General features: G+C 35.5%; 1 protein-coding gene across 6 annotated transcripts in view; it reads left to right on the forward strand.

The window, feature by feature from the left end:
• DIAPH3 (diaphanous related formin 3) overlaps nucleotides 1-27,590 on the forward strand; it is a 209,378-nt gene that overhangs the window by 23,957 nt on the left and 157,831 nt on the right. For all 6 annotated transcript variants that reach the window (XM_064645581.1, XM_064645582.1, XM_064645580.1 and 3 more), the window contains 9 exons: nucleotides 3,704-3,877; nucleotides 7,349-7,453; nucleotides 13,589-13,719; nucleotides 17,115-17,189; nucleotides 17,273-17,342; nucleotides 17,731-17,867; nucleotides 18,335-18,440; nucleotides 26,814-26,924; nucleotides 27,354-27,472. In XM_064645581.1, coding sequence (XP_064501651.1) covers nucleotides 3,767-3,877; nucleotides 7,349-7,453; nucleotides 13,589-13,719; nucleotides 17,115-17,189; nucleotides 17,273-17,342; nucleotides 17,731-17,867; nucleotides 18,335-18,440; nucleotides 26,814-26,924; nucleotides 27,354-27,472 — 965 coding nt within the window. In that variant the 5' untranslated portion in view covers nucleotides 3,704-3,766. The remainder of the gene's footprint in view (nucleotides 1-3,703; nucleotides 3,878-7,348; nucleotides 7,454-13,588; nucleotides 13,720-17,114; nucleotides 17,190-17,272; nucleotides 17,343-17,730; nucleotides 17,868-18,334; nucleotides 18,441-26,813; nucleotides 26,925-27,353; nucleotides 27,473-27,590) is intronic.

Below are 27,590 nucleotides of genomic sequence, written 5' to 3' on the forward strand. Positions count from 1 at the left end.
GCCACTGTGGCAGACGTGGCTACTTCAACGCTGGCAACAAACATTGCCACTGAAGCAGAGCAACATCATGTGCCAGTGTCAGTTCTGTACACAAGCAGAAAAAATGTACACAAAAGTCACCCTGTAAAAAAGCTTTAGCAAAGATGATCAAGGGGGACAAGGAGGAGGTAGGAGAGGGCAGAGAGGATGAAGAAGGGCCATCACATGCCATTGCCAAGGCAATCACTTTCAGTGATAATGAATGTGTTTTTATTCAGGCACGTGCTGGATTTTATTTTTGAGGAATTTCCTAATATAGCAATAGGTGATTTTATGTGGTAATTAAGAGGGAGATGAAGGAGGCAGGGTGGCATTCCTGCATGCATAGCAGCTCTGTTATGAAGTGATGTCTTGATAAGCTGTAGAGCCAACAAATAGTCTAGCAGTAACTAATCCATTAATTCCTGTATTATCTAGTAAGTTCAATAGATGCTATTGTCTTACAGAAAATCATATAAGTCTTCACTAAGATCAAAATGAGAACCCAAATAGATGTACTCTCTAGGGACCTGATCAGAAAGTGTGATGAGCCAGAAAGTTTGTATTGTGGATTGCTTTGTTTTTTCATGGCCATGGTGTGTGAATAAAATCACTTTCTTATTTCATAGGCTCTCAGTGGAATAATAGTGAGCACATGAAATAAGAAGGAAATAAAACTTTACCATTCATCCTGTGATGGTTGCTTCATTTTGGCTCATACGGCTATTGTTCTTATTGTCCTAAAGCACTGTTCCTGGATGGGTCTATATATATTTATTGGTAAAATAAATACGAAAAAAGACAGACATTTCTAGAGAAGATACAAGGTCAAACTGGCTTTAAACTGTAGTGAAACTTTGTATCAGAGCTAAGCTTAGCTATTGCCCGTTGGTTAGCCTGATTTAAAATGTTTTGTTGTAACATGGAAGATTATTGAACTTTTTTTCACCATTTCATCTTCTGTGCACTTGGATCCCCAGCAGCATCAGTGGTAGATTTCATTACACCCAAGCAATGAAATTTCTATTCTTTCTGTATAGTGCTTTCTGTGGACCATGAAATTATTTGCCTGTATGGAATATTGAGAGGTATAAACTTTTTTGAAGCACTATCAATGTATAATTCAAGAGGGAAATGTATGTAGAATATCCTCACTGTACTACTGTGCAAGTCTTGTTGTGAATTTCCTTTTATTAATGTTTGGGAATCTTCTTTTAAGACTGCATTGTTTTACATTATTCAAAGTAATTAGTTTGACACATGTTTAAATGTGCTTATAATCCTATTATCTCAATTTGTCTTACATGTTCTGCCTGATTAAATATATTCCAAGAGTGTGCTTCCCTCCTCTAGGACAAGTGGTATAGGATTTGTTGAATAGAGGGAATGCAAACGTTATGGCCTGATGTGTAATGATGCAAAACATCTACTATACAATCTGATATTAAAGAGAAGCCTAAAACCAAAACATAACCTAAAAATGGGAACAACTGAAATATTCCTTTTCAAGGAGGAATGGGCTCTCATCCCTGAATTAGTGCTGTCTGTTTATAGTGGAACTCTGGTACTGCATGAGCTATTACATGGCAGAGACGAGGGTGGTTCTGCCTGGCCAGAACTGCTACTGTTGCTGCTGTGTGGAGCAGGAGAAGGAAGAGGAGACACTTGGGGAACACACATTATGAGGAAGGGACTGAGATTTTTTCAGGCGAGATTGAAAAAGCAGTGTAGGGTACAGCTCTGTAAAACTTAATTTTTTCTCTGTTGACTGATTGAGGGGCTGAAATCTGTTATTTCAGCCCAAGTGTCTTCCCTTCACATTTGCTTCAAATCTGTGTATGAACCATCTTCAAATATAATGGTTTGTTTCTTAGGTTATCTACTTTATAATGGACAGGTGGGGCTGAGAAGCTACTGGCAAACTCATTCTTTGGAGGAGGCGGGCTGCCTTTCATCAATGCTCTGTGAAAGCCATTGCTTTAGAAGGAAAATCTCGTATAATATGATTTTTGTGCCATTCCAGTCTAGTCATTTCAGTTTGCATTTCTGGCTTCATCCCCCTGTGATTACTGTAGACTTCTGATTTTAAAGGCAGAAAGGGAAATTGCTTTCTAGTCAAGATGTAAGGTGGTTTTTTCCACTGATGACTCTATATTTCACTTCCACTGATGTTACTCTCCCTTTTGCTTTTGTTGCATTCTCTTTCTTCCTGGGTCTTGCCAATGTAATTATTCCTGTAGAGTGTGCTTTCCTCATTGCCTGCTGGTTTGATGGGACACTGAAGGGCCTCATCATCCATGCTGAACTCTTTTATGTTTATGCTATATTAATTTTCTGCTTTTGCATGTTCTACAACCATCTGTAAGTAAGTGGCTTACAAGCTATTTCTATGTTCCAAAAACTGTTCCTTTTCAATTTTGAACAGGAAAAATTAAAGTCTTTTTGTTTTCTTCTATACCTCTCTTCTTGGATGACTGATAGTCAGTCAATTCTTGCTCTGATTAGAGTGTAACATTTGTACTCAATTTTTGCTACTAATTTTATTTGCTCTCTCTGATCTTAATTCCACAGATGCTATAATAATTTGACTTGCCATTTAGTTTGGTAACTTTGATGTACTTATTAAGTGATAACTCAAGATACTTATCTTAAAGATATATTGAAGCCTCAATATTTTTGCATAGCATTTCAAGATATGTCTATTGATATGGTTGAAATCTTGTTCAAAATCTCTTATGCATCAAATGTTACTGTAACTTCTGCGTTGACAAATGTTATACTGGTGTTCACATCTGTTCAAAAGGCTGCTACAAAGATAATTAAGATTTAGCGCATCTCATTACATATGTCAGCTGCTTTTGCGTTGTTGATCCTTGTGTGTACATTAAAACACACAAGCTCTAGCACTGAATATGTGTGAAGCTTCACTTAGCAAATCTTTATGGAAAAGTTGATAAATATCTAACCAGTTAAAAGCCCCACAACCAAAACCACTTTTTGAAGGAGTTTTTTTGTCTCTTCAAAGAGTAACACCAGAGCAATTGACTTGGGCTGTTGATTAGTCATAAGGATTATTCATGAAATCATAAGTGTACCCTACTTAGCATTAATAAAGGAGTTGATAGTTTTTATGCTTCTCCTAAATGAATTTCTAAATAATTGGAACAAAAAAAGGCATTAAATTTTGTATAACATGATGGAAATTAAACATAAATAGAACAGTGTCTTAGTTATGCTAACTTGTCTTTTAATAACAAGTGGTTTCTTTGCATATCTATGTACTCTGTTGCCATGTCAGGAGTACAGCTGTTTCAGAGTGACAAAAACAACTTCTAAACTATGTTTTTGGTAAATAAGCCTGCTTTCTTACATTTTCCATGTAATGGTTGGAAAGAATTCTTCATAAATTGGTTTTGTATATATCTATTCCTCCAAACTTTCTGTAAAATTGTTGTGTTCTACACAATTTCTCTATAACTTAATGGGATTCTGGTCTGTTAACTCAGGTGCTAAGGCCACCGACTGTTATATGTATCTTTAGGAAAACCCTCAAAAATAAGACAGTTAAATAACAGGCAAGCTACCAGAGAAAAATAAGGGTGTTTAGCTTCCAAGAACACGTATGGTAGTTAGGGTTATATAAAATGAAGCAATATGTGATATGTTATACCTTTTATGTTTTCAGTTGGATAGATTTGCCAGTATAAGAATTCCAAAAAGTAAAAAAGAAAGACCTCCTCTACCGCATATGAAGCAGTCACATTCTACAGATTGGTCATCCACATCTATGGATCCAGAGGATTTTGCTCCAAAACCACTGTCGGAAAGAGAAATCATAGCACTGTTTGAAAAAATGATGGTAAGAGTCTTACACTCATTTCTTTTACTTAAAGAATTACAATGTGGCTTATTGATAGGCAGAGCCCTCTTTTGTGCAGGTGTTCTAATCTTTACATGAATTATTAATATTGTTGGTGTTGTGAGTTGTAATTATGTGATTAGAGTGTTTCTCAGGGAATAAATTATTGGAATTATTTCTACAAACTTTTGCTCCAAGTTTATTTAAAATGGAAATTAAAGGTTTCTAATTGTTGGAAGTGAGATTATGCAACACATTTTGAGGAGGATCAAGAAATGGGGAATCCTGCTTCCTTTTAAGATGACCTGAAACTTTTACAAAGGGATTTTATGCCTCTAAATGTCACAGCAGGATTTTGGTCTGAATTTATATTCCATGTCACTCTTGCACAAAATAAAGACTTAAGGTTCTTGCCTCCAAAGCAACATTTATCTGCAAATGCAGTCTCAAATTTGCTTCTTTCCTTAGCTGTCATTGTTACTGTGCTACAAAAGAGCAGTCACAAAGGTCATGTGGCATTGGTACCACCTCAGTTGGTTGAATTTTTTTTATCATGATGATGACATTTTGAGCAATTGAAAACTAAACATGAAATGGCCATGAGAAAAGAGTGACTGCAATCTGAAGAGCACAAGAGAATGTTAACAAGGAGAGTAATACCTAGATTATTATTTCTTTCTCTGTCTCACAGCAAGTAACAAGTAATTTTCAAGAAACACAAAGGGACTACCAGAGGCAGGGATGTGGAGGAAATGAAATGTACTATGAGAGAAGAACTTGTGTGGAATTTGTAATTCCTAGTACTCAGTAATGGCAGCTTAGTTTTATGATGCTTTTGTAGAACTCTGGAGAACTTTAAGTGAGAGATAGCATTCAGGATTTACATGGTTAAGCTGGTGAAGGAGAGGAGTAATTAACTGTGTTAGTGACTTTTGTATTGGTACTCATTTTCACATGGTCTGTTTTTATTGGTATACCGTGGTATCTTGCTTCTCTTAGAAATTTCATAGTGAATCATAGTTATTCAAATGTTAGGAAATGGGACAGTTTTTTAATAAAACTTGAAGGTGTGCCTCCCTCCCTACACTCCCCTGTGTATAGGTTTTATTTCTCTGCCATTCCACAGAAATTCTGATACAGGATAGTCTGTGATGTTAATAGTATGCCATAAAAATAGAAACTTTCAATAAATCCTCAGAAACCTACTATTGTGTGTCTAGGTAAATAGAAATGCTTATATCTATGGATCCTGAAGTAATTAATTCCAATTTTAAAATGACTTTACAAAAAATATGTTAAAGTAATGATGACATCTGGAAAATTTGAATGCTTTCCTAGTTTCATTGAATAACATAGTACTTAAACTGTATTTGATAAGCTACTTTATCAGTGTTATTTTATCTATAACATGTACTACAGAAAGGATTTTTCAGATTATCCACATTTGAATGGACTGGAATTAAAGCTAGTTTAGTCACAGTAGATTACATAGCTAATTATATATTGTAGCCTCTAGTTTGCTGTTCTGATCAAATTAAGTGATTTGGGGAGGGTGGATTGGTGAATGTTGTAGGCAGATTTTTAGAGCTAATTTTGCACAAAATAAAAATAGTTAATGTAGTAGTATTGAAGGGAGAAGTTTTTAAATTCTGAGGGTTTACTGAACATGTTATGTTACACTTTGAGTTTTTTTTGATGCATACTGCTTCCTTGTCCCAATATTCTATGCAGTGGCATCCTGTGTGGTTTTGGTAATAAACGTTATGAAAGAGCTCATAAAACAGGACAGTTAAAGCTAATAATTAATGTCATTGAGTGGTATTAGGAAAATATCCATCATTCTTATTTTCCAAGAGGAAAATTCACCTATAGAGTATATTTTAATTATTTAAGAAATACAAGGATGGAGTTGAAGTATTTTATAAACTCAGCCACAACTGATTTACCACTTGCATTGCTGAATGCTTCTAATCAGTATAAATCAATTGTTTTAATGATGTTTCATCTGTTAAAAACAAGAACAAGGAAATGACTTTTTACTGCACACACAGAATATTTCCTATAAATTACCTTGCTGTTATATCTGGGATTATGGAATACAGTTTGTGGTGATCGGTTTGTTAGTTCTTGGTGGTTTTTGTTATTAGAAGTTAGATATTTTTATTTAAGTTCAGCAGTTACTTTTTGGAGCACCTAAAAGAGCAAGTCTGAAAGAAACTGCTTTAAACAGAAGAATGAACTTTGCAACTTCTATAGGATAATGTGAAAAGCTTTTCTGTTTGTTCAAGTTAAGTTCACCAAAATTAACTCTATCCAAACTGAAACCAGGACAGTGGTCAAGCATTTTCTGCAATGGCTTCTCACAGCTTGGATTTATACAAAACTAAATGTTTCAAGGAACTGTGCTTGATTCTATTCTACTCGACATGAAAACTGTTGAAAGACAAGGAAACTTACCTTTCAGTGTAGTATAAATTGAAAGGCTTGTCTGTGGTGTTTGATTTCTGACTAGGTGAAATAACTTTGATATCAAGATGGTTACCCACTGATTTTGTAGCATTGCTCCTGCCAAAGCTGGTGGGGATTCACCTCATGAGTCTCAGCTGAAAATAACTGCAGTAATTCTTGCTAAGCTTGGGTAATGCACATACTGTGTGCTTGTATATGTGTGTACCAAAATTGTTAATTGTTCCTTAAAACTATTTTTAATTTTTTCACCTCCACAATGATAGGAAATGCCATTTCTCATAGATGTGCAACTGATTACAATGATCAGCACATTTCTAGGCTGGAACAGTAGAAATCCCTGTGTCAGAAATGACAGTGAATAGCTACTGTGTGGCTTTGAGTATAGAACCTCTGCTCTTTTTGACCTCTGGATTTATGTTGGAGTGAATGAATTGTGATGGAGTTTTGATAACAGTTGAAGGTGTTGATTTAATGATCAAATCTTTAAAAATTTGGGCCTTACATATTGCAAAGATGAATATTATTTTGTGAACTACTCTCAGTGCAAACCAGATACTGCTGCCCAGGATTAAGTATTTGGGAACTGAGGAAGTGAATTATGGAACAAATTAAAATTTATATTAAAAATACCTAAGATACTGGTATTTTAGGTATCTAAGGACACTTATAAATGTTTTGAGAAGTGTTAATAATGCTTTTCTGTAGTTTACTACATTGTCTGAAACTGTAGGTCATTTCTAAGAAAAGAGTGTGCTAATAATGATTGTGATGCACTTGTTAATCCCAGCATAGCTGACTGTTTTTTTTCAGTCTGAGTTGAGGTTACAAGGGAAGATGGATAAAGATATTTATGATTTTGATTAACAACTTATGAAAGGTTGTTTGTATAACAGCTTTCATTTGCCTAAGTTCATATTTTTGTGTCTTTATTTTATTTATATCAGTCTCTCATATTTAAATCCCTCTGTTGTTGTATGGCATTTTTTTCCTCTCCCATTCCAGGAAGATATGAATTTAAATGAAGACAAGAAGATGCCATTGAGAGAAAAGGATTTTAATACCAAAAAAGAAATGGTGATGCAATATATTAGCACTGCTTCAAAGTCTGTAAGTAAATGTCTCTGAAGTATACCAAAATGACTTAATGATTACCTTATTTCCTATTGGAGAGAAAAAGTGATGCATGCATGCATGTTATATTCTTTTGACCAGCTTCTGTTTCTCACAATATGCTTTAAAAATGTTTGTATCGATCTCATTATTTTACAAGGTATGATGGCAGCTAGTCACTTGTATTTGAAGTGTGTCTTCTGTACACAGAACAGCATTTCTTTTTGGTAAAGAGGCGGCTATTAGTGGAGATAGAAAGATTCTACGGAAAACTTCTTACAGATATTTGGTGTGAACCTTTTTTCTAGCATTGTTTAAATTTCTTAATTAATTAAATTCCTGAACTGATGAGCCTTTTTCATACCTGAAAAATTCAATACAGAATTCATATTGTGATGTTATGTAATAGCTGATAATGAAAATATTGTGCACAAAGCTAATTAGTGCCCATTTTTACTTATAGGGATAATTACTTGTTGTTTTAAAGCAGTACAGGGAGTTGTATCTAAGGGCCAGTTTAAGGATTCAGTTGGCATGAGAAGAGCTGTTTAGTTTTTGCAGCGTGGGGACTGACTCCAGTGCTAAATACTGCAGTGCCAATACTGTTATCAGATCTTTTGATTGTTTTAGAATTCATACGTTTGAGTCTTTGACTCTCACTGCTGCATGTGACCAGAGATATCAGTAAAAATGACCTGTATGTAATTATAACTACATATGAAGAAAAGCAAACATTAAATATAGTAATTTAAATGAGATATTTATCTTGTTGTCTACATTAAATGATGTACTTTGTTAGTGTCATGCTCTAGCACTTTTAGGAAGGTAGGTACGCCTAGAGCAGGACTGAATTCCTGGAGATTGTTTTACCTAAGATGAGTTCTTCAAAGCTACTAGTCCTTCTATAGCATAACAGGTCCTTAATACCAGAAGATTAGGTCCAGCTTGGTTGTTTTTTTTATTTTTTAGAGATATTTTATCTCTAAAAATCAGGGAACTTCAGGCTAGTAAATCTCACAACATTCTTGAAGTCTATCTACCCAAAACAGCATGTCAGGGTTTATATATCATGGACACCCCTAACCTCCACATGTATTCTAAGACCTCAGTTGTTTGATCTTAAAAGTAGTGTGACATGACTGGCTATGCAGAGTTGCTGTATCCACATCTGTTGCTGGAATCTTAGCATTCTGATGTTGGTGATGTTAAGGCTCTCTTTCTCAAGAGAAAGGTTTTCATGTTTTTGCTTCCTGGCACTTAATAAGTGGAAAGAACTGAAACCTATAACAGGTTTCATTATCTTTCTTTCTGAGTGCCATTTGCAATAGATAATTTTTCTTTTGTCTTTGGATGTCATCACACTTGTGTTTTGGCAATGGAGGTTCTTGCACTATGCCCCAAACAGCATAGTATAATGTGTATATATATATATACATATATATATATATAGTATACCATATGTATAGTATGGCATGGTACAAGGTACTCTGTTAAGAGGAGAGGTCTGTTTCCTCCCCCAGGGTAGTGATTTGTTCCAACACTGTTGTCTTGCATGTTTTCCTGAAGCTCTCGACAGCACTTTTTTCCTTTCTGTTCCCATTCTCTGCTGCTAGCCCACGTATTCCCCTTTCTACTGTGGGAGATCACTAAAGACCAATCCATACAGGGAAACTTGTCTTTCTCAAACTCTGTTTCTGTGGTTGTGTCCTTACTGGAAGTTACGTTCACCTGTTGTATAACTGCGAGGAACTGTTTTTGTGAGGCACAGATTCAGCTGTTTGATACAGTAGAGCTGCAGATGATTTCAGTTTACTGCTGGAGCTCCTGTGATGGGAAATTCCTTCCCTCATACTTGAAAACTTTGCTCCTGGCATGGGCTTTCATGTCTCAAGTTCATTGGATTGTCTGAGTGCCTTCTCAGTCTAGAGCGAATAGTGCACTGCACACCCAGATTATTTGGCTAACTTCTGGTTTACCTTGACTTCATGAAAGAGTTTCATGCTTTTTCAGAACAGGTGAAGTGCCATATAGCTCCTGTTACATACAACTAACCCCATCCCACTCTCTTTCTAGGAGTGATACTGCAGTAACTTCTTTTGATAGTTCATAATTCTCAAACTTGAAGGAGATGGATACTAAGCTATACTGTGTTGGGACAAATATCCTCATTTATAACTGTTATGCAGAGTACAGAGCAGGTTTCATTTAAAGCAGTTATCATTTTAAAAACTATATAAATGAAGAACAGAGACTGTACCTCTAATGAATCACTGAAAATGAAATAGCCTCTGATGATCAAACTGGACTCTACCATAATCAAAGCTTCACCATTGACCTCAGTATTAGGATTTCTGTTTCTTAGAAATGCACAAATCCTTTCCAATATTCATAAAACACACCTCTTTTCACAGTAATACTTGCATAAAAGAAAAATTTTAAAAAGAAAATTCCATTTTATGGAGTTAATACTCAAGTGGAAATAAAACAGCATTGCTATCGTGTTACGCTACCATAAGTTTTGCTATTTTTTATGTTCAAAACACACACAAACTAGGTTTTAAAGTGATTTTTCTTGTCAATATTTTGTTTTTGTTGTTCACATTACTCTTTGTAATGTTTTAACTAGATTAATTAATGCTGACTTCATACTGCATCTGCTCACAGACCAGTTGTTCCTCTGTTGAGCAATTAGATTTCTAGAGGCACTGATGCCTCAAGATGTTTCCTGTTTCTCAGTTAGCTTGAGCATTTTAGACTTAAGCAGCGTTTCCCATGCTGAAATATAGCTAATATAATCAGTTTCACAATTGGTACCAAATGCAGCTCTCATTTTATTTAAGCACTGGCAGATGTATCATATTCTTATTATGTTGCAGAACTTCTTATGTGGCATGACTATGAGTAAGTGATACTTGACACTGTCGGTATGTTGTACAGACATTCACAGTTTATTGCATAGGATAGTGCTCAGGTGGGGAACTGAGTCTGAGACAGGATGGCTGGTTACTGTCTGAATGTTGATGTGAGTCTCCATTGCTTGTGACACTGTCTTCAGATGGGTCACATGAGGCTCTCTGAAATGTCATTCTAGTGGATTCTTATGGTCCAGCTGGGCTCTTGTCCCATGTGACCTTCCCACTGTACACATTACTATTGATTACATTTAATTCTTTCAAAATATTTCTAGCTATCTTAACTGTATGTCCTGTCTATATGACAGTCATATATGACTGTGCATCAAAACAAAAGCAATTTTACAGCAGGAACTGCTGGGAGAAGTCACTGGAAATGACAGATTCTGCACCCCAGATATTAATCCATATGCTTAGGCATACAAGTAGTGCTTGTTAAGAAGTCTATGCACAGCAGGAGCTGCCAGCAGAATTTCTGTGACTTCTTGAAATTTCCAACTGGAGAGCTCTTGTAACATTTAGTTAAATACTTTGTCATGAAGGATGCTAGGAGTTTGTGTGGTCATTTTGTCTCTAGTTAATTCGCTATCTCACCTATGCAGAGATGAGCTGGGAAGATCCATGAAAGAAAACTGAAAACACTGATTTTCTTTTTGTTTGTTGGGAGCATTTATTTTTATGGATTTTTTTTTTTATTTTCTCTGAGTTTCCTAGATTTCTCCTCCAGACTCTCCTCAACCCTCATCCCTTCCTGGACATCTCATCTATTTTTTATGTGGAACATAGTTATTGGAAGTGGCTCTCATATTTAAACAAATAGGAATCTCCATGCACTATGTGTGGTGTTCCAAAATATAATATGAGATGCTCTATTTTCAGGATGATTCCTGGCAGTAGTTTGTTTTTTGGTGTCTGTTTATCAAGTCTGAGAAAATATAGTTGGAGCAGAGAGTATTATAGTTCACAATGTTCTGTTATTAGAGAGTCATAAAACAGAATGATTGTGACTGGAAGAGACTTCTGGAATAGTCTTGCCCTATCTCTCACCTATTCCCTTTTTAGTATCTCTGATAGAGGAGACTATACAGCCCGCCTGGGCAACCTGTTCCAGTGCTTGACCAGCCTCAAACTTAAAAAAATACAAAGGAAGAGAGGATAAGTTTTGTTTATGCCTAATATTTAACCAATTTCTTATAATTCAGTGTTTACTTCTTGACCTTTCACTGATAGGGTTCCCCTGAGCCTCCTCTTCTTGGGGCTAAACAATCTGAGTTCTATCTGCCTCTCCATGTAATACAGATTCTCCTGTAATTGTGTCCGTAGCCCTTTCTGAACTCATTCCAATATGTCCATGTCTCTCATGCTGGGGAGTCAAGAACTGGAGACAATACTCCAGATGCTCACCACTGCTTACCTGAGGGGGAGGACAATCTCGCTGGTGATACACTTACTGTCCATGCACTTGTCACCCATCAGAACCCCTATTTTCCTACAAACCTGCTTTCCAGCTGGTTGGCCCCAATGCATGTTGGTGCATAACGTTATTCCTCCTCAGGTTCAAGATTTACCATTTTCTGTTGTGGAACTCCCTGAAATTCCTGTTGATGTCCCTCTGAATGGCAGCTCAGCAGCCTGGTCTGTCAACCATGCTTCCCAGCTTTTAACTTCACTTCTCTGCTAGAAACTATTTCATAGAAACTTCATAAGGAGAAAAGCTTAATTCTCAATACTTCCTGAGGATCTTCCAAAGTGAGAAAACATCATCTGTATGAAGCTATCTATAATAACATAATGAGACCACATCACTATTTACAGTGAATAGTTTCAAGTTATTATTGCACTGCAAGTCTAATTCTCTTCAATTCCTGACTTAAGCCACTAGTTAGTCAAAAATTATTTAGTAAGTCTCTTTGGTGCAACATGACAGTTGTGCTTCTGCTCTCAAAAAAAGGAGTCTTGCAATGAATTAACGCAAATATAGGTTGTATGCAACATTGTATGCCTCTTTCTTTGAATTTAGATATGTTCTGTAGAAAATATCCTTCATGTGAAATGGATATTAGGTGGAGTTGACTTCTTATTTTTCAATGTCTACAAATTTTGTTTTTACTATACTGAAAAAAAGGAGAGGATACTCTTACTAATTGGGTCAATGCCTCTTAGATTTGCCCATCTACTTGCAAATTGTATAACTTCATTAGTTCAGTGGAACAATTACTTTTTTTAAAACAACAGATACTATATATCCTTCAGAAAAATCATTAATATCTTGTATTTATTTTAATCAACATTTGGCAAGACAGATACAGTGATGAGTCAAAGCCGGCTTCTTTCAGGCTGTATTGCTTGGAACAGAAAGTATTTTGTTTGTATGAAACTGCTTTTGCTGTGCTGCATGAACTTGCTATTGCATTTTCCTTTTTATCTCCCTGTTCTCCACATCCCCATTTTCCTCCCCACCTGCCAAAAAGAGCAAAACCCAAAAAACAAGGCAAAATCCAAACCTGAAGGTTTGAGTAAGTGTCTTTTATGTTATTGCATCAATAGTCATATTTGTGTCGCACTGCATTGTTACAGATGGCCAACACAACAAATGAGCAGCTGAGGTTCAACTTTAGAATTTTGGTTCTAAAGGACTCTTTTTATGTGTTTTTTTCATCTTTATTTTTTAAATTCTTTTTCTTTAACCCTTAGAACCAAAGCTAGCCAATCTCATATAGTCCTCATCTGAAGAGAGGAATGTTTTACAACACTGTCTGCAAGAACAGAAGTTACTACAGTAACACTCTGAATATTCTTTTGGTGTGCTGTAGTCTTGTGACTGCAGTCACCCTTTGGGACCTGTGCCTTATGATCTCTTCAGAGAACCTCAGAACTGATTTTTTCTTCTGTTGAAAATTGAAAATTAAGGTGTTTGCAATGCATAAACAGAATCCATTCATTACAACAATTGTATTTCACTGAGCATGCGTGATAAATTTGTACAATTGATGCCTGCTACTTTTGTCTACTGATTAGAAATTTGTTCATAAGATGACCAAAATTTAGTCAGCATTTGGCATATAGTAGATAGAGATCAGTTACAGGTTACAGGTTGCAGTTACAGGTTTAGGTCTACATTATATATTTTTCAAGGAACAGAAATTAAGGTTAGCCATTAATAATCTATTTGAGTTCTATATGCACCAAATAAAAAACTAATATATTTTCTGTGTTTCAGGGAAGTCTCAAGAACAGTAGGAAGATTTCACCCCAAGAGTTTATTCAGGATTTAAAATCTGGGTCAACAGATGAAAGACTAGTCACTTGCTTAGAGTCTCTCCGTGTGTCCTTGACTAGTAATCCTGTCAGGTAACATCATTAACACATATTGCAGAGATTAATCATATTCTCATTTCTTAATGGATTAAAATTAATGGATATGTAGATGTAAATGGTTCAAGTTTTTCCAGTTAATGAATGTGTATGCATTAGTGAATGATTGTAATTTTTTCTTTTTTTTCATTGATTATATATCTTCTGTAGTTTTATTATTTTTTAATAGAGTTCACTGACCTATGCAAGGCGATTCTAAGAGAAGATAAACTAAATGTAGTGCAGAGCAGTTCCCTTTGTTTTCTAGTGCTAAATGGTAAAAATTTTTTTCCATTTTTATTTGTGAAATATTCTCTAACTCTTTGATCTTTTAAACTATTTTGTCAGAGTGATCAATAATGGGAGTTAGGCACCTTGATGTAAGTTTGTTCACCAGAAAACATTTATATTTTTAGTTGCGTGCTACTACTTCTGTCCAGTGTACTGTAAACTTTCTTCCTTGCTGCCCTCTGGTTATTTTTTCTGTGTCTGTAGAGTATACAGAAGAAAGCACAACATTCATTTACTTGTGCTTTTTTGAAAGAAGGCTAGCTCTTCAGTAATTACTGATATCAGTCTTGAATTTTGATTTGATTCATGCAGCTTGATTTGTGAATGCTGACTTTATTATATTGTATTTTTTTCTATTCTACTCTATTTACATCCTTTAGTTTTAGAGTTACTGTTTAAGACAGTGACTGAACACATGATTTGGAAAACTAGTTTGGGTTTAGTTCAAGATAATGCAAAAGAAACGTTGGGAATGCTTATGATGGGACATGATCTAAAAAGGATTATACAACTTTTTCTGTGTCTGGCTTGGCAGAGTTGTTCGTATGGGTCTTCTGTATGGGTATTTACTTCTTTCCTTCTATTAATTTGTTTTTTAATTGGATTGTCTTGTCTTATTTAGAATATATAATGGTTCATGTGGGAAAAAACATGCTTTATGTTAACCTGAGTTATTCTGACAGAAAGTTTTACAGAAGATATACTTCCTTTATGAATGTAAAACTACTTTTAGATATAGTATTGCTTCCCCTTCTTAAAAAAGATTCCAACAACTCACAACCCCAGCAATTTTTTTTTATTTTTTTATTTGCACGTAGGTTTAACAAAGAAAACTTTGCTTGTTACTATAGGCTTAGAAAGAGAAACATGAAATGTTTGAAATGTGTGACAACTTCTGCTTAGAGCAATCTTTTCTCTCTGTTCTTGATATGAGTGGATAGTTTTATCTTTTTGTATGTTATTCCCTTTGCTGCCTCTCTCCCACATACCAAGAGAAAAGTTAACCCCCTACTCCCCAAAAAACAAAACGAAACAAAACCTGTGATCTTGGTGATGCATTGTTGATATCAGAGTATTGCACTGATTGCAACACAGGTTTTAACTTTGTTCAGATATCAACTACAGTAGGTAAAAAGGTTCACAGTTGAATCTAAAGTCCTAGCTTGACCATAATTTATTAAAATATAACTTCAATTTGAAACATTATGCAGAATGTAGAGACAGCATAAAAGAACTATAAAGTTTGGAGTGGAGACGAAATCATTAAGTTAATGGATGGCTTAAGAATAGGTCTGAATTTGACAGGTTTGAATTGGAAATAGAGTGACTATGGCTTGCAAAAACACCAGAGAAGAGATATTTAAGCAGCAGTTCAATAAACAAAATCTCTACTGCTTGTCCATGAACACATTTTAGTCTACAAATCAAAAGAAGGATCACAACCAGTAGAACATATGTTTTCTGAAACAGTCTTCTGGTATATTGAGTGGTACTGAGAAAAGTCTATTAAGATAGACTTCACTAGGCTTAAACTGAGCATTTCAAATAGCCTTAGTAAAAAACGTAAGTTCTTAAGTAGGGCTTATATACAAAAGTAGCAAAAATGGAACAGCGACACACTGGTGACCTTGATTTTCCTATCAGCAGCCAGATCTTTGAGTAAGAACTTACATTGACACATAAATACTGAACTCTGGTTCAGCTGCTATAAATCCCTGATTAATTTAGACTTCAGCTTCATGTGATATGGACAATGAGAAATAACTGATTAAACTTTGGGATTTTATTTTGTGCATATATAATAACAATGGATAAAAGTATGCTTTTTTAACAGGATGAGAATTAAATTTAGATTGAATTTAGTCTGACATTCTTAACATTTGCGGGCCGTGATATTTTTGACAATATATAATTTAGGTTTTTTTTCTGATTTTTCAATTACTATAGTTTAATCAACCTAACTTTTAAATATTGTTGACATTTCAGTTTCTAATGCAAGAAGTGATTCCACAACATTATTTTCAATTAGTCTTTCTTGTAAAATGTATTTTTAGTTCACAGAGAAAATCTGAATTGTGATATTGAGTAGTTTGATCTTTGGTACTTAGAAAAATGTATTGATATCTGTGGCTTACTGCAAAAAGCAGTGTTTATATTCCATCAGTATAAAATAAAGCCTCAGAAGGAAAATCTTGGTCACTAATCTTCAAGTAAATAATTTGGGTGTTTTGACCTCACAGTTGCCAGCACAGTTCATCAAAAGCGCTTCAAGTGATTTAACTGTGCATAGTATTGCAGATAACTGGTTATCTACAGCTATTTATTTTCTTTTTGTGTAATAGTTGCCACAGATTTAATTTCATTAAGAGGACATTTTTAATACACTGAAAATAGGGGCACTGATAACTTGATGTTTTGTCAGACTGACAAAAAGCTGAGTGTTTTCTTTGGATAGTAAAAGTAATTCTTTTTCTTTTGTGGAAGCAGAGGAAAAAGCAATAATAATACAACAGTATTTTAGGCACTTGATCATTCTGAGCACCCTCAACTGTTGATGTACAACAAAGCGGCTGTGCATAATTCTGCTAATACAAAATATGCTAAGACATGGTCTTGTAGGATTATTTTTAGGACAGATATGGCCAGAAATGCCAAAAAGAATTGACATTTATTTGCATAATCTGTTTCAGAACAAAACACCCATTCAGGAAAGAGAAAATCTATTTTCATAACATATTTACTTTTAGGGGAAAAAAAAAATAAAAGCATCTGATCTATTTTTTATTCCTATAATTTTAAGTACTACTGTCATTGTGCCATTACATGTATTTGATATCAAGGGATTTTGAGCAATACCAAACAGGACCATGAAGCAGCTGTTTCACATAGAAACAACTTGCCAAGGGTTTAACCTCACCAAAAGAAAGCTTTGGTAGTAGCTAAAATTTTAAATTTTTGTTGTGTTCACTTGGAGATATTTCACATGATCCAGTTATACTTGCTTTTATTCACTGGGATGAATTCACAATTTTCATTCACTGGGATTAGTCTTTTTTTTTAAATTGTCAATTCTTTTAAATGTCTTTTTTCTTTCTCCCTAGCTGGGTTGAAAACTTTGGCCGAGAAGGTCTAGGACTGCTATTGGATGTTTTGGAAAGATTGGTTGAGATAAAAAAGTAAGGATGATTTAATATAAAATTGTGAGCTTTTCATAGTATGTAAACAGCATTTAATTACACTAAACTTTTGATTTATTCAGTCAGGACAGAGTTGTGAAGAGGAGTCAGCATAAGGTTATACAGTGTTTGAGAGCCTTCATGAATAATAAGGTATGGGATTTTATCTAATCTGGAAATCTAAATTACTGCAGTTCAATCAGATAAGGTACATGATGAATGGGTGCAAGTCTGTGCAATTGGGAAGTGGTGGGTTGGTCAGCTGTGGTTTGAAGTTCTTTCTGTCTGCCAGAAGTCTGCCACTTCCTCTCTATATTCCCAGCCAATAATGTGAACTTTTGATGCTGGTATATACCCTTATTACAGTATAAGTGACCTATTTGGGACTTTTCTTTCATTTAATTATTTTAATAAAGTATTTGACAGACTGAAATGTCATTTGAAATACTTACTTGAGGGAACCATCACTGTCATTACTAGATATTCAATAGTCATTTGGATTCCCTCCAACTATCCTTACAACTGTTCTTTTGTTGTTTAGTATGGGTTGGAAAGAATTTTGGGAGAAGAGAGGAGCCTTTTGTTGCTGACCAAAGCAATTGATCCCAAGCAAACTAACATGATGACGGATATAGTTAAACTCCTATCTGCAATGTGCATTGTTGGAGAGGAAAACATGTAAGTACTGTATTTAAGTAGGAAATAGTAAGGTAATTTTACAATATCCAAAATTATACTTATACCTGAATTAAGTGTTAAAATTTTCAATTTAAGTTTGAAAGTAATATCTGTATTATATTGTCAGTTTTCAGAATACCTTTGTCTGATTCTTTTTTTTATTGTGGTCGTATCAATAAGAGTTTTCTTTTTGACATGTGGATGTGCTGCTTAGATAGAATTAGTTATGCAGCCATTCTTTTTCTTAAAATTTGTTAGTATAACTTTTAAGGTATCTTAATCCTTGTAATCCAGTAAGTAATTTTTTGGCTGCAAAAATCTCCGAAGGAAACATATAATGCTTAAACCTAAATTTATATGCAAGAAATTGAGGCAGGTGAATAATTTGGCAACATGTCTTTTCAGATAGCAAATGAACAGCAAGTTTAAATATCTTTCCTGAGCGAAATGCTTCTCTTTTCTCGCAGCCTTGAAAAAATTTTGGAAGCTGTAACAGCAGCAGCAGAGGAAAGGAATGTTGGCAGATTCTCTCCTATTGTAGAAGGTCTTCAGGATAACTCAGTTCAGCTGCAAGTAAGCAATTTTTTTTCTTTTTTTTTTTTTTTACAAAGCACTGCAACAAGTAAAAATAAAATTTCTTACTTTTCTGTACCGAACAAGTCATTATAATTAAAAGGAACAGGTATACTGTTTCAAATAGGGGTCAAATTTTGGAATGTTGTTGATAATTTTATCTTTTAAAATGTCATTGTAAGATTCATTGTTGAGAAACTCGGGGGTGTTGCAGGTTAATTTGTTGATTTCTACTCACTCAGATCTTACCTTTCCAAGTTAAAGTTATACTGTCCTTTAAAATAAGGATAAATCATATGTTTGGATGCAAAATATTATCTCACTTCTGGCAATATTTACTGAAACTTGGAGGTTAATAATAGTAAAAAAGCAAACTTTTAGGCAACTGCTTTTAATAATTAAAGTTTTAATCAGCCAGAAGTCCATCATGTCCATCATGTCCATCTTATGATTTCGTAAAATTGCACCCAGAGAGTCCAAGGAAAAACATCTTCCACCTTTTTTCAGTTTTCAGTTTGCTTCTATTGGATGTAGAGTTAACGGCAGGAAGGCACAAAGTATTACACTTCATTCGAATGATCATTATAAATCATTGGTCTGAGAGTGTAAATATGAACTCTAATTGATATTCGTGTAATTCGGTTGAACCGAAAGCTGTTAGTAATTGTAATTCTTTGTGAATATTGCAAAAATAGTAAAAGATTAATCAAAAGTTTGAAATAAATGTTTGTATTTTTCACCTTTTGTATTAAATAATCCATGTCAGACAGTAATGATCGCTGCTTGTTTCATCTATCTCACAGAAAAGCTTATAATAAAGAAATATTTAGAGGTGGAGAATCGTTTGCTCTTGAATTATACCAGTACCAATGGGATTCTTTTATGAAAAATTGTCCTTCTTTCTTACCACTTCTATCTTATAATCACAGACTGGTTTGGGTTGGAAGGGACTTTTAAAAACTATATACTTACTTTCAACCCGGCTACCATGAGGAGGCATCTTTCACCAGACCACGTTGCTAAAGCCCTGTCCAATTTGACCTTGAACACTTCCAGGAATGAGGCATCCACAACTTTGCAGGATATGATTGACTCTCAAGTGCACATTTCTGGCTCATAAGTAATTTTTCAATTGTGAATATCCCCAAGTTCTTCTCTAAAGGACTTTTTTCAACCACTATCAGCCTTTACTGATACTGGTTATTGCCCCCACTCAAATGCAGGATGTTGCACTTGGCCTTTTTGAACTCCATGAGGTTCACATGAGACCACTTCTCCAGCTTACCAAGGTCCCTCTGTAAGGCATCTCTTGATGCTTCCATATTTAACTTTCTTTTAGGTGATTTTATAGAATCACAGGATGGTTTGGGTTGGAGGGAAGCTTAAAGATTTTTTAGTACCAACCCTCCTGCCATGGGCAGGGATGCTGCTGACTAGATCAGATTGCTCTGGGCCCCATCAGCCTGGCCTTGAACACATCCACAACTTTCTGGGCTATGGATAAATTTTTAGGGATATCAAAAAATTTCTGGGATATAAATTTTTCCCTGGGATATCAATAAATTTCAAAAATATTTTGATGCAGTAGGGAGCTGCAGTAGGGATGCTATAGATCATGAAAATTGTTTTCCAATTTCAGGATATTGTATCGAATTTAAGAGAATTTAAGAGTCTATATTCTCTATAGAACGTATGAGGGTTTGAGAACTTCCAGGATGTTTTGAGTGTAAGCTTCCGAATGTGATCCTGAATTTTCAGGGCTTGTGTATATTTACACATGTGTAGATTTAATAGAGAGAAAAGCTATCTATAACTCTCTTTTCTTTAAGTTAAAAATGCGTGTGAAACTGCCCTAAAAGCAGCACATTACTTTATTTGAAGCATTAGATAAATTCAATCAATCATACGTACCTCTCCCTTTACCCATGATGGGTACTGACTGTTTGCAGCAGCGCTCAGCTCCATTAGTGAGGTACCACTGATGAGATAATGGAATTAGTGCAGGAAACTTCAGCTGAGCTACCTATGTCATAGCAACTTCTATTTTTCTAGGACTACTCTTCAGATATTGGAAAAGTTTATTTCTACTAGTTATGCCTTCTCGTGATTGTGATATACCTCCATTTGGTATTTTTTTTATCCTCTGATATGGATGATAGAAGCATTGTTAAAACTAAGAATTCTGTCTAAATGCTACAGTTGCAATACTTATACTAAAATACTTAGGCTAAATACATTCATTTGTCTTTACTGTGTTAGCCTGAAGTTCTTGCAAATAGGTAATGTTTTGCTGTTTCATTTGCTGTATCTTTTGTAGACGTGGAAACTTGCATGATTTTTTTGAGTTAAACTTCCATTTGAACATGTTCCTTCCACTAAAAGGCCTTTTGTTATTTATTTATCTTTTCAGACTTCAAAAATGATTGCTAGAAAAATCAGCGTTCCTCATCTGAATCAATTGTAAACTTTTCTAGCAATGACAGTGACCTGGTGGTTAATTTGACAGTGTTTTAATGAGACAGAAGTTTATAGTTGTCAGTTACTTGGCATACTTGCCTTGATTGTCTGCTTGATGTATGTCTGCTTGCTTTGTGGCAGTTCAATTTGACACTAACAACTGACCTTTTCAATTTTGAATTGACTTAACATTTCTGTTACTAGAAGTTTGAATACATAAAAGGCCTCAATATGGTGATTTTTGTGTTTTTAGTGAAAGCTCTGTGTATTTACTTTTTGCATTTATTGAAAGCAAAGGGTATTCTCCCTTTATCTTTCATAAAATCCAAAATTATGGAAAGCATACTTAAATATTTTTGGTTCAAGACAAGATTGGTGATCTTAGTCTGAGAATATAACTACAGCCAGGAGTAATACCGAGTTTCTGGTTATGTTAAAGTAAATGTACATCTTAAAGCTGTACTCAAGAAAATGCATACAGGGCAATCTGATACCTTGTGTATTTATGACGACAACTGAAAAAGTGTAATACTTTGGTTGTACAAGTCAGGGATGCAGGAAGTACAGTTCTGACACAACTAATTTTGAAGTATTTAAGACAGACGTGAAAACAACAATAACAACAACAACAACTTGTTTGTTGCCCACTTCTCATTCTTATGTAGAATCAAATGAATGCTTGTATTCTCTAATAATCAACTTTCATTACTATTTCTCAAGCAGGCTGTTTAACTAATGGAAGAATGCTGTTCTTCTGTGCAGTTCTAGTTAGAGATGCCATATCCTTGTAATTTTGGACATAGGACTGAGAAGAGATACAGTGGTGAAGAAAAGATGCAATTTTTCCTTTCCTGGTTAAGTTCCTGAAAAATGAACACTGCTCATCCCTGTGGAAACCTGCAGGTTCATGCATGTCCTAGGAGAAGCACTTTTGTGGCAAAGTAAAAGATCCTAGCTATTCATCAGTAGCATTAACCTCAATATATTCAGTAGTCGGGGAATACCATTTAATCTTTCTTTGTCATCTAATAATATGAGGATGTGAGATGATATGGTCTGTCATATTTTGGTTAGCTGAATCACTTGTTGATACTTGGTTGTTCTTTGCTCATGAGGTCCTTTCCATAACTGCTTACCTAATAGGGTCAATCAGAACAAGCTTGCCTTACCTACACATCAAGATTGATAATAAGTATTTAAGACCCATCTAATTATACATGTATGTGGATGGTACATCTCAAAAATATTAGAATTTTTTGTGATTAATAAGGGAAATAATTAATGAGTATCAATATAGTGTCTGTACCAAAGCCAGTTTAATACTGGCAAGTAGAATTTAGCTAAATATAGATCATCTTTATAGCCTATTCTACAAATGCATAGTTGCAGTAAGAGTAAGAAAAGTGAAGTAGAAAATCTTACTGCAGTTCCTCTTATTCAAATAAGCAAGATATGACTGTCATGGTTTAGGACTGGTATTCTCCAATTTACTGTTCCTCCTGAAACCACTCCAAACCACATGCTACTTGCTTACTCGTCTCTCTCTCTCCCCTGCATCAGGCTGGAGAGGAGAATTAGAGGCACAAAAAGTAAAGATCAGGGGCTGAGATCAAAACAATTACTGAAAACAGCAATTAGATAAGAAAACAAACAGTAACAGCAACAATGTTTATAATAGAAGTGTACAAGAGAGGCGAACTATTCACATGTGAATGCGCACCACTATACCATGCTGAGTGTGACAATACCCAACTGCTGCCATGGTAGCTCGACCCCTTAGGAACCCTATCTTATCTATTGAAGGAAAAAGCTGCTCTGAGCTACTGAGATATACCTGACATTTTTCACAAGTGAAGGAATGGATATATGTGTGGTTTTCAACTGGGAAAAAAATTCAAGTTTAAAGTACAGGCTGTGGAATCTTCAAAAAATGCGTTCGTAACATGATAGACATCACCTGTTAAAAGCAGAAGATACTAGAACTGGAAGCTGTAACTTCTGAATTAGCAGATTATGTCTGATCTCATCTATTTTTTCATGGAGGAAAGCATTCAACATTTTGGCTCTCCAGGTGAACTGTATCATCATCCATGCAAACTTATTCCCTACCAAAAATATTGTATCTGTATCCATCAATATAGGCTCATCTCTTGGATAACCAAGTCAAGTCTTGTAGATTTCCCTTCCATGTGGCAGCAGGACATTAAAAGCCTTCCAGATGGAATATACTCACAGAGTCAAAAGACCTTGCTGGACTGTACTTACTGCAGTTCTTGTGGGATGAGAATGGGAACAAAACATCTAACTAGACGGTCAGATGAAGTGAAAGCTTTGCTCTTGGCTTTTCTCTGAAGAAAGGAAGGTGCCTCTACACACCTTCACTGCATGCCTGTTGTAAACAACCGGATACTCTCAAGGTGTAATTACTGTCTGGTTAGAGGTGCCCCTCAGGAAAGAGTTGTTATAGATTGCAGTCCTCAGCATCGTAAGAAAATTTTAGTAGGTTCACCAGAGAGCTGTATATTACCATATGCCTTTTGCTATTGGAGCCTAAAATAATTTCAGTTTTTCAGGGATCTTCTCAAGGGTAGATTGACAAAATACCTTCACTGACCGAATCTACAGCTCTTCATGAATTGGTCTTAGTTGTAGACCATTTGCCCAAAATGTTTTGGTTGCAATGACTTCTGCCTTCTTAGGAAGCTAATTTACCTGACTTCACTAAATCTTGTACTACTTCATTTATAGCTCTTCATTTATTAAAAATGAGGCATCTTTTTTGATCTCAGCTTTTCCACCTTGTGTCCATGACTGAAAATTTAAGACTGTCAGTCTCTTTAAAGAATCTTTTCCAAGGTAATTGAATGCAAAAGAATGCAGTTTGGACCCACTCATCGGGAGTGCAAGTAGTAACTGATCTATGTCTCAGCATCTGAGATTTATAGAGCTGTCACAACTTGAGTGTCACAGGCATTCTCCCTAAGTGTTATGTACTGTACCTTGAGACTGGTCAAGGAATGGTGTTACATTTGCGATAATGTTTCTTCAAATTTTTCTTAATTAGGAGCATTGAAGTTGAATAGATATTCCTTGAAATTGTCTGTAGTATGAATGCACATAAAGACGAGCACTTGAAGAAAATAATTACTTATCTGTAGCTTCCTTTCTCCCTTAAGAGGTTCTTTCAACTTTTTGGACTCTGTTTTCATCTACATAGATGATATGGTTTGAAGCTGGCTCCCTGCCAAGTCTCTAAACCTTACCACAAGAAGTCCCCCCACCCCCAAAACCTCAGAGAGAAGAGGGAGAAAAAACAACCAAGAAAAACTGAAACGAGAGAGAGACAGCTAAAGCAATATATATAAATATATTTACACTTATGTTACAGTAATAAACAATTGAAATATATATATATAATTTCACAAGGGAAAGGGAAGGGGGAAGGGAAAAGGAACAAAACCAAAATAAAATATATATATCCTGATTAGTAGCCCAATATTTAGCAACTAAAAGAATGGGCAAAAAAACCTATCTCACTACTCTCCTTGGGACAACGGAGAGTCACACTGGAACGATCGCCGGCAACCTCTGTCTCCCAAGGTCGACAAGGCCTTACCAGGCCTCGCTCCCCAACACGACAGACTCAACAGCAGGGAACCTGCACCTCCAAGCTGCCGGAAGAGAGCGAAGGCCTTTCCTCCTTTCTCCTTATAGCCTGGCTTACGTAAAAATCGTAGGGAATACCAGGTAAATCTGGACCCTTCCTTGGTTACAAACTGGTCACCAAGGAAGGCCTAGACCAAACTACCACAATAGATTAACATTGCTGTCAAGCAGGCCTAAATTATGCTTGCCCTGCCATGCACCCCCATAAGAGTTCAGGTGAAATAATATCTAAAACTACTTTCATGCTCACATTCTTTGCAGTAGGATAAAGGTAAATGATTGTGGTCTGTGCTGTTGTTTAATTTTAGCATGTTCTTTTTGGAAACCTAAAAAGTGCTGTTGTTTCTCACAGTCTGTATCAAAGTAGCTTGGACATTTGGTTACTCTTGTGACCATATGTAAATTCAGCTCTTGGAATTATATATACTTTGAAGATGACTGATACAGTATCTTTCCAATATTTTGCCTGACCATGGCATAATACAGCATCATTTTCTAGACCATAAAAGGCTTTACAGCAAAGTATTTGGACCAGATTGCTTTAGTTGTTTGCGTAGTATGTAAGGTTCAAAGACAATCCTAATTGACTTGTGCTTTTAAAAAGCCCTTAAATTGCCTGAATTACTTGAATAACGTATTTCTTGTGCATTGAAGGAAGGTGTGCTGAGAAAAGAGGGTATAAAAAGGAAATGATGGCTGTCGACATGCTTATTTGTGATTAACAATAAGTTGCTCTAAAGACTTGTGAATCTGGACAGTGAATTCCTGCTGCTCCTGGCTATAGGTTTTCAAGATGGATCTCTTGATTCTTCAGAGGAGGGACTACTCACTAGTTGACCTTATGCTTTCTTCTGAGCTGAAGTAGTGGTTCCCATGCAGTGTTCTATAATACTCAGTATGTTTAAAGAGTGAAGATTTCACAAAAGAAGGGGAAAACCTGCATTCTGTTTTCCAGGCTCAGTTTTGTCTAATCAGCATTCTGTTTTTCAATAAATTTTTCGCTATTCACAGACCGTAGCCTCTACCATTTCTATTATGTCACCAACTTTTTATAGATATGTACAGATAAAGGTATATTTACAGTGATTTTTATATGTTGAAAATTGTTTTTTATCTGCTAAAGTGCTTTTGCTAAAGGAATTCAATATTTGTATAAAAATACAAAATTCAATGTAGTGAGAAAATACTTAATTTTTATGGAAATTTTTGAACTAGTGTTTGATATTGTTGTAATCTGTCCCAGGGCACAAAGGTAACCCAGGATCTTTTTAATAGATCCCTTGGTGCAGATTAAAATGAAACAACACTGAATGACAGATGTTTGTAAATATATATATAAATATATGTAGGGTTTATTTTAAGGCAGTTTGGTTGTAAAGGAAAGCAGGTATGTAGCCATTTTGGTTATTGTTATTCATGGTAATATAACAATATCAAAACATAGCAATATGAAAGCATAAAAATATCATCCAAGGACATGTATGTAGGAAAAAAAAAGAAAGGGAGAGAAAGGATAAGATTGTGAAGATCTCACCTCCAGGTCTGCAAGACCTTGATTGTTGCACTTCAGTTGTCCTTGGTCTTGATCTGTCAGGGGTGGATGAGAGGGAAAGAAGCCCACGAAATACAAAGTCTAGTGGGTTAAAATACATTCAGGTTTTTGGTGGAAAGGCTTGACACCTCTTCTAAGAAGAGGGGGCAGCTTTACTCTGGTGGAAGGCCTTCAGAAGATGGGTGTTGGGCCTTTTTGGGAGTCTTTAATCGTTTATGGCACATTCCAAGACATTACAGCTGCCCTCCCAGACTTTCATGGGGGAGGAGGGGGAGTTTTACAACCCAGTAGTTTGTGTAAGAGATGACAATTTAGCATGACAAGAAGCCCCATCCTGTCTCCACAGGACTCTGTCTCTTATTTCACTCGTAGTCCACCATTCATCCCTCTGTCTTATAAGATCAAAGGCCATTACACACCCAAAAGCTGACCTCCTCCAGGAGAATCTGGCTTCAACAAAGCATCCTGGAACCTTTTCACATAGGAATGTGTTGAGTCATTAGCCCTTAACAGTCTCAGTTTCTCACAGATATTTATAGCTCATGTGGCTGATCAGGAATTTATGTAGCTTAATTGTAAGTTTACAGTAGTTTTATAATTAGAAATGATGTAATGTCTAATTATTTGTTGTATCTTTTTGATTGTGATGCATATTGAAATCTATGAAATAAAATAATGTATTATTTACTCTATTACAGGTAGCTTGCATGCAGCTCATCAATGCTCTCGTTACATCTCCTGATGACTTGGATTTTAGGCTTCACATCAGAAATGAATTTATGCGCAGTGGATTGAAAGAGATATTGCCAGTAAGCGTCTCATAGTCTCTCTTTGCAGTACTATTTAAATTTTTTAACTGTTTGAGCTTGAGAAGGGGAATGGGAGAACAAGTTCTAGTAAATTATTCTCAAAGGCATTTTATAAGTTTGGGCATGAGCAGGTGAGTATAAGAATCAGCCTAAAAATGAAAATGGAAAGGTGAAGTGTGCTCTCTGAACTTTATTATGATCCCTCAGGATTTTAGGACCTTGCTTAAGAACATGTGACGGACTGTTATGCAACACTTGTAAGCCAGGCTGAAGTCATGTTTACCTTTTGAATTTTTAGTTTAACTCATATATTCTTATAATTTTAAACTTTAAAATAATGTAGACTTAAGGAAGTTATTAAAATGATAAGGCTTATTTACATATGGAAATGCTAATTTTGCAAGCCTTTCTATTGTTTCTTCTTTGCAGCAACTGAAATCTATAAAGAATGAAGCACTAGATATTCAGCTGAAAGTGTTCAATGAGCATAAGGAAGAAGACATGATCGAGTTCTCTCATCGCTTAGAAGATATTAGATCTGAACTAGAATATCCTTTTGAAGGCCAATGGCATCTTTCCTTGTATCAGAAACAGTGTGGCCAGCAGGACCAGGGCAGTGATTGCCCCTCTATACTCAGCACTGCTGGGACCACACCTTGAATCCAG

Source organism: Pseudopipra pipra, chromosome 2, assembly GCF_036250125.1.
Source record: "Pseudopipra pipra isolate bDixPip1 chromosome 2, bDixPip1.hap1, whole genome shotgun sequence".
NCBI classification, from domain to species: domain Eukaryota; kingdom Metazoa; phylum Chordata; class Aves; order Passeriformes; family Pipridae; genus Pseudopipra; species Pseudopipra pipra.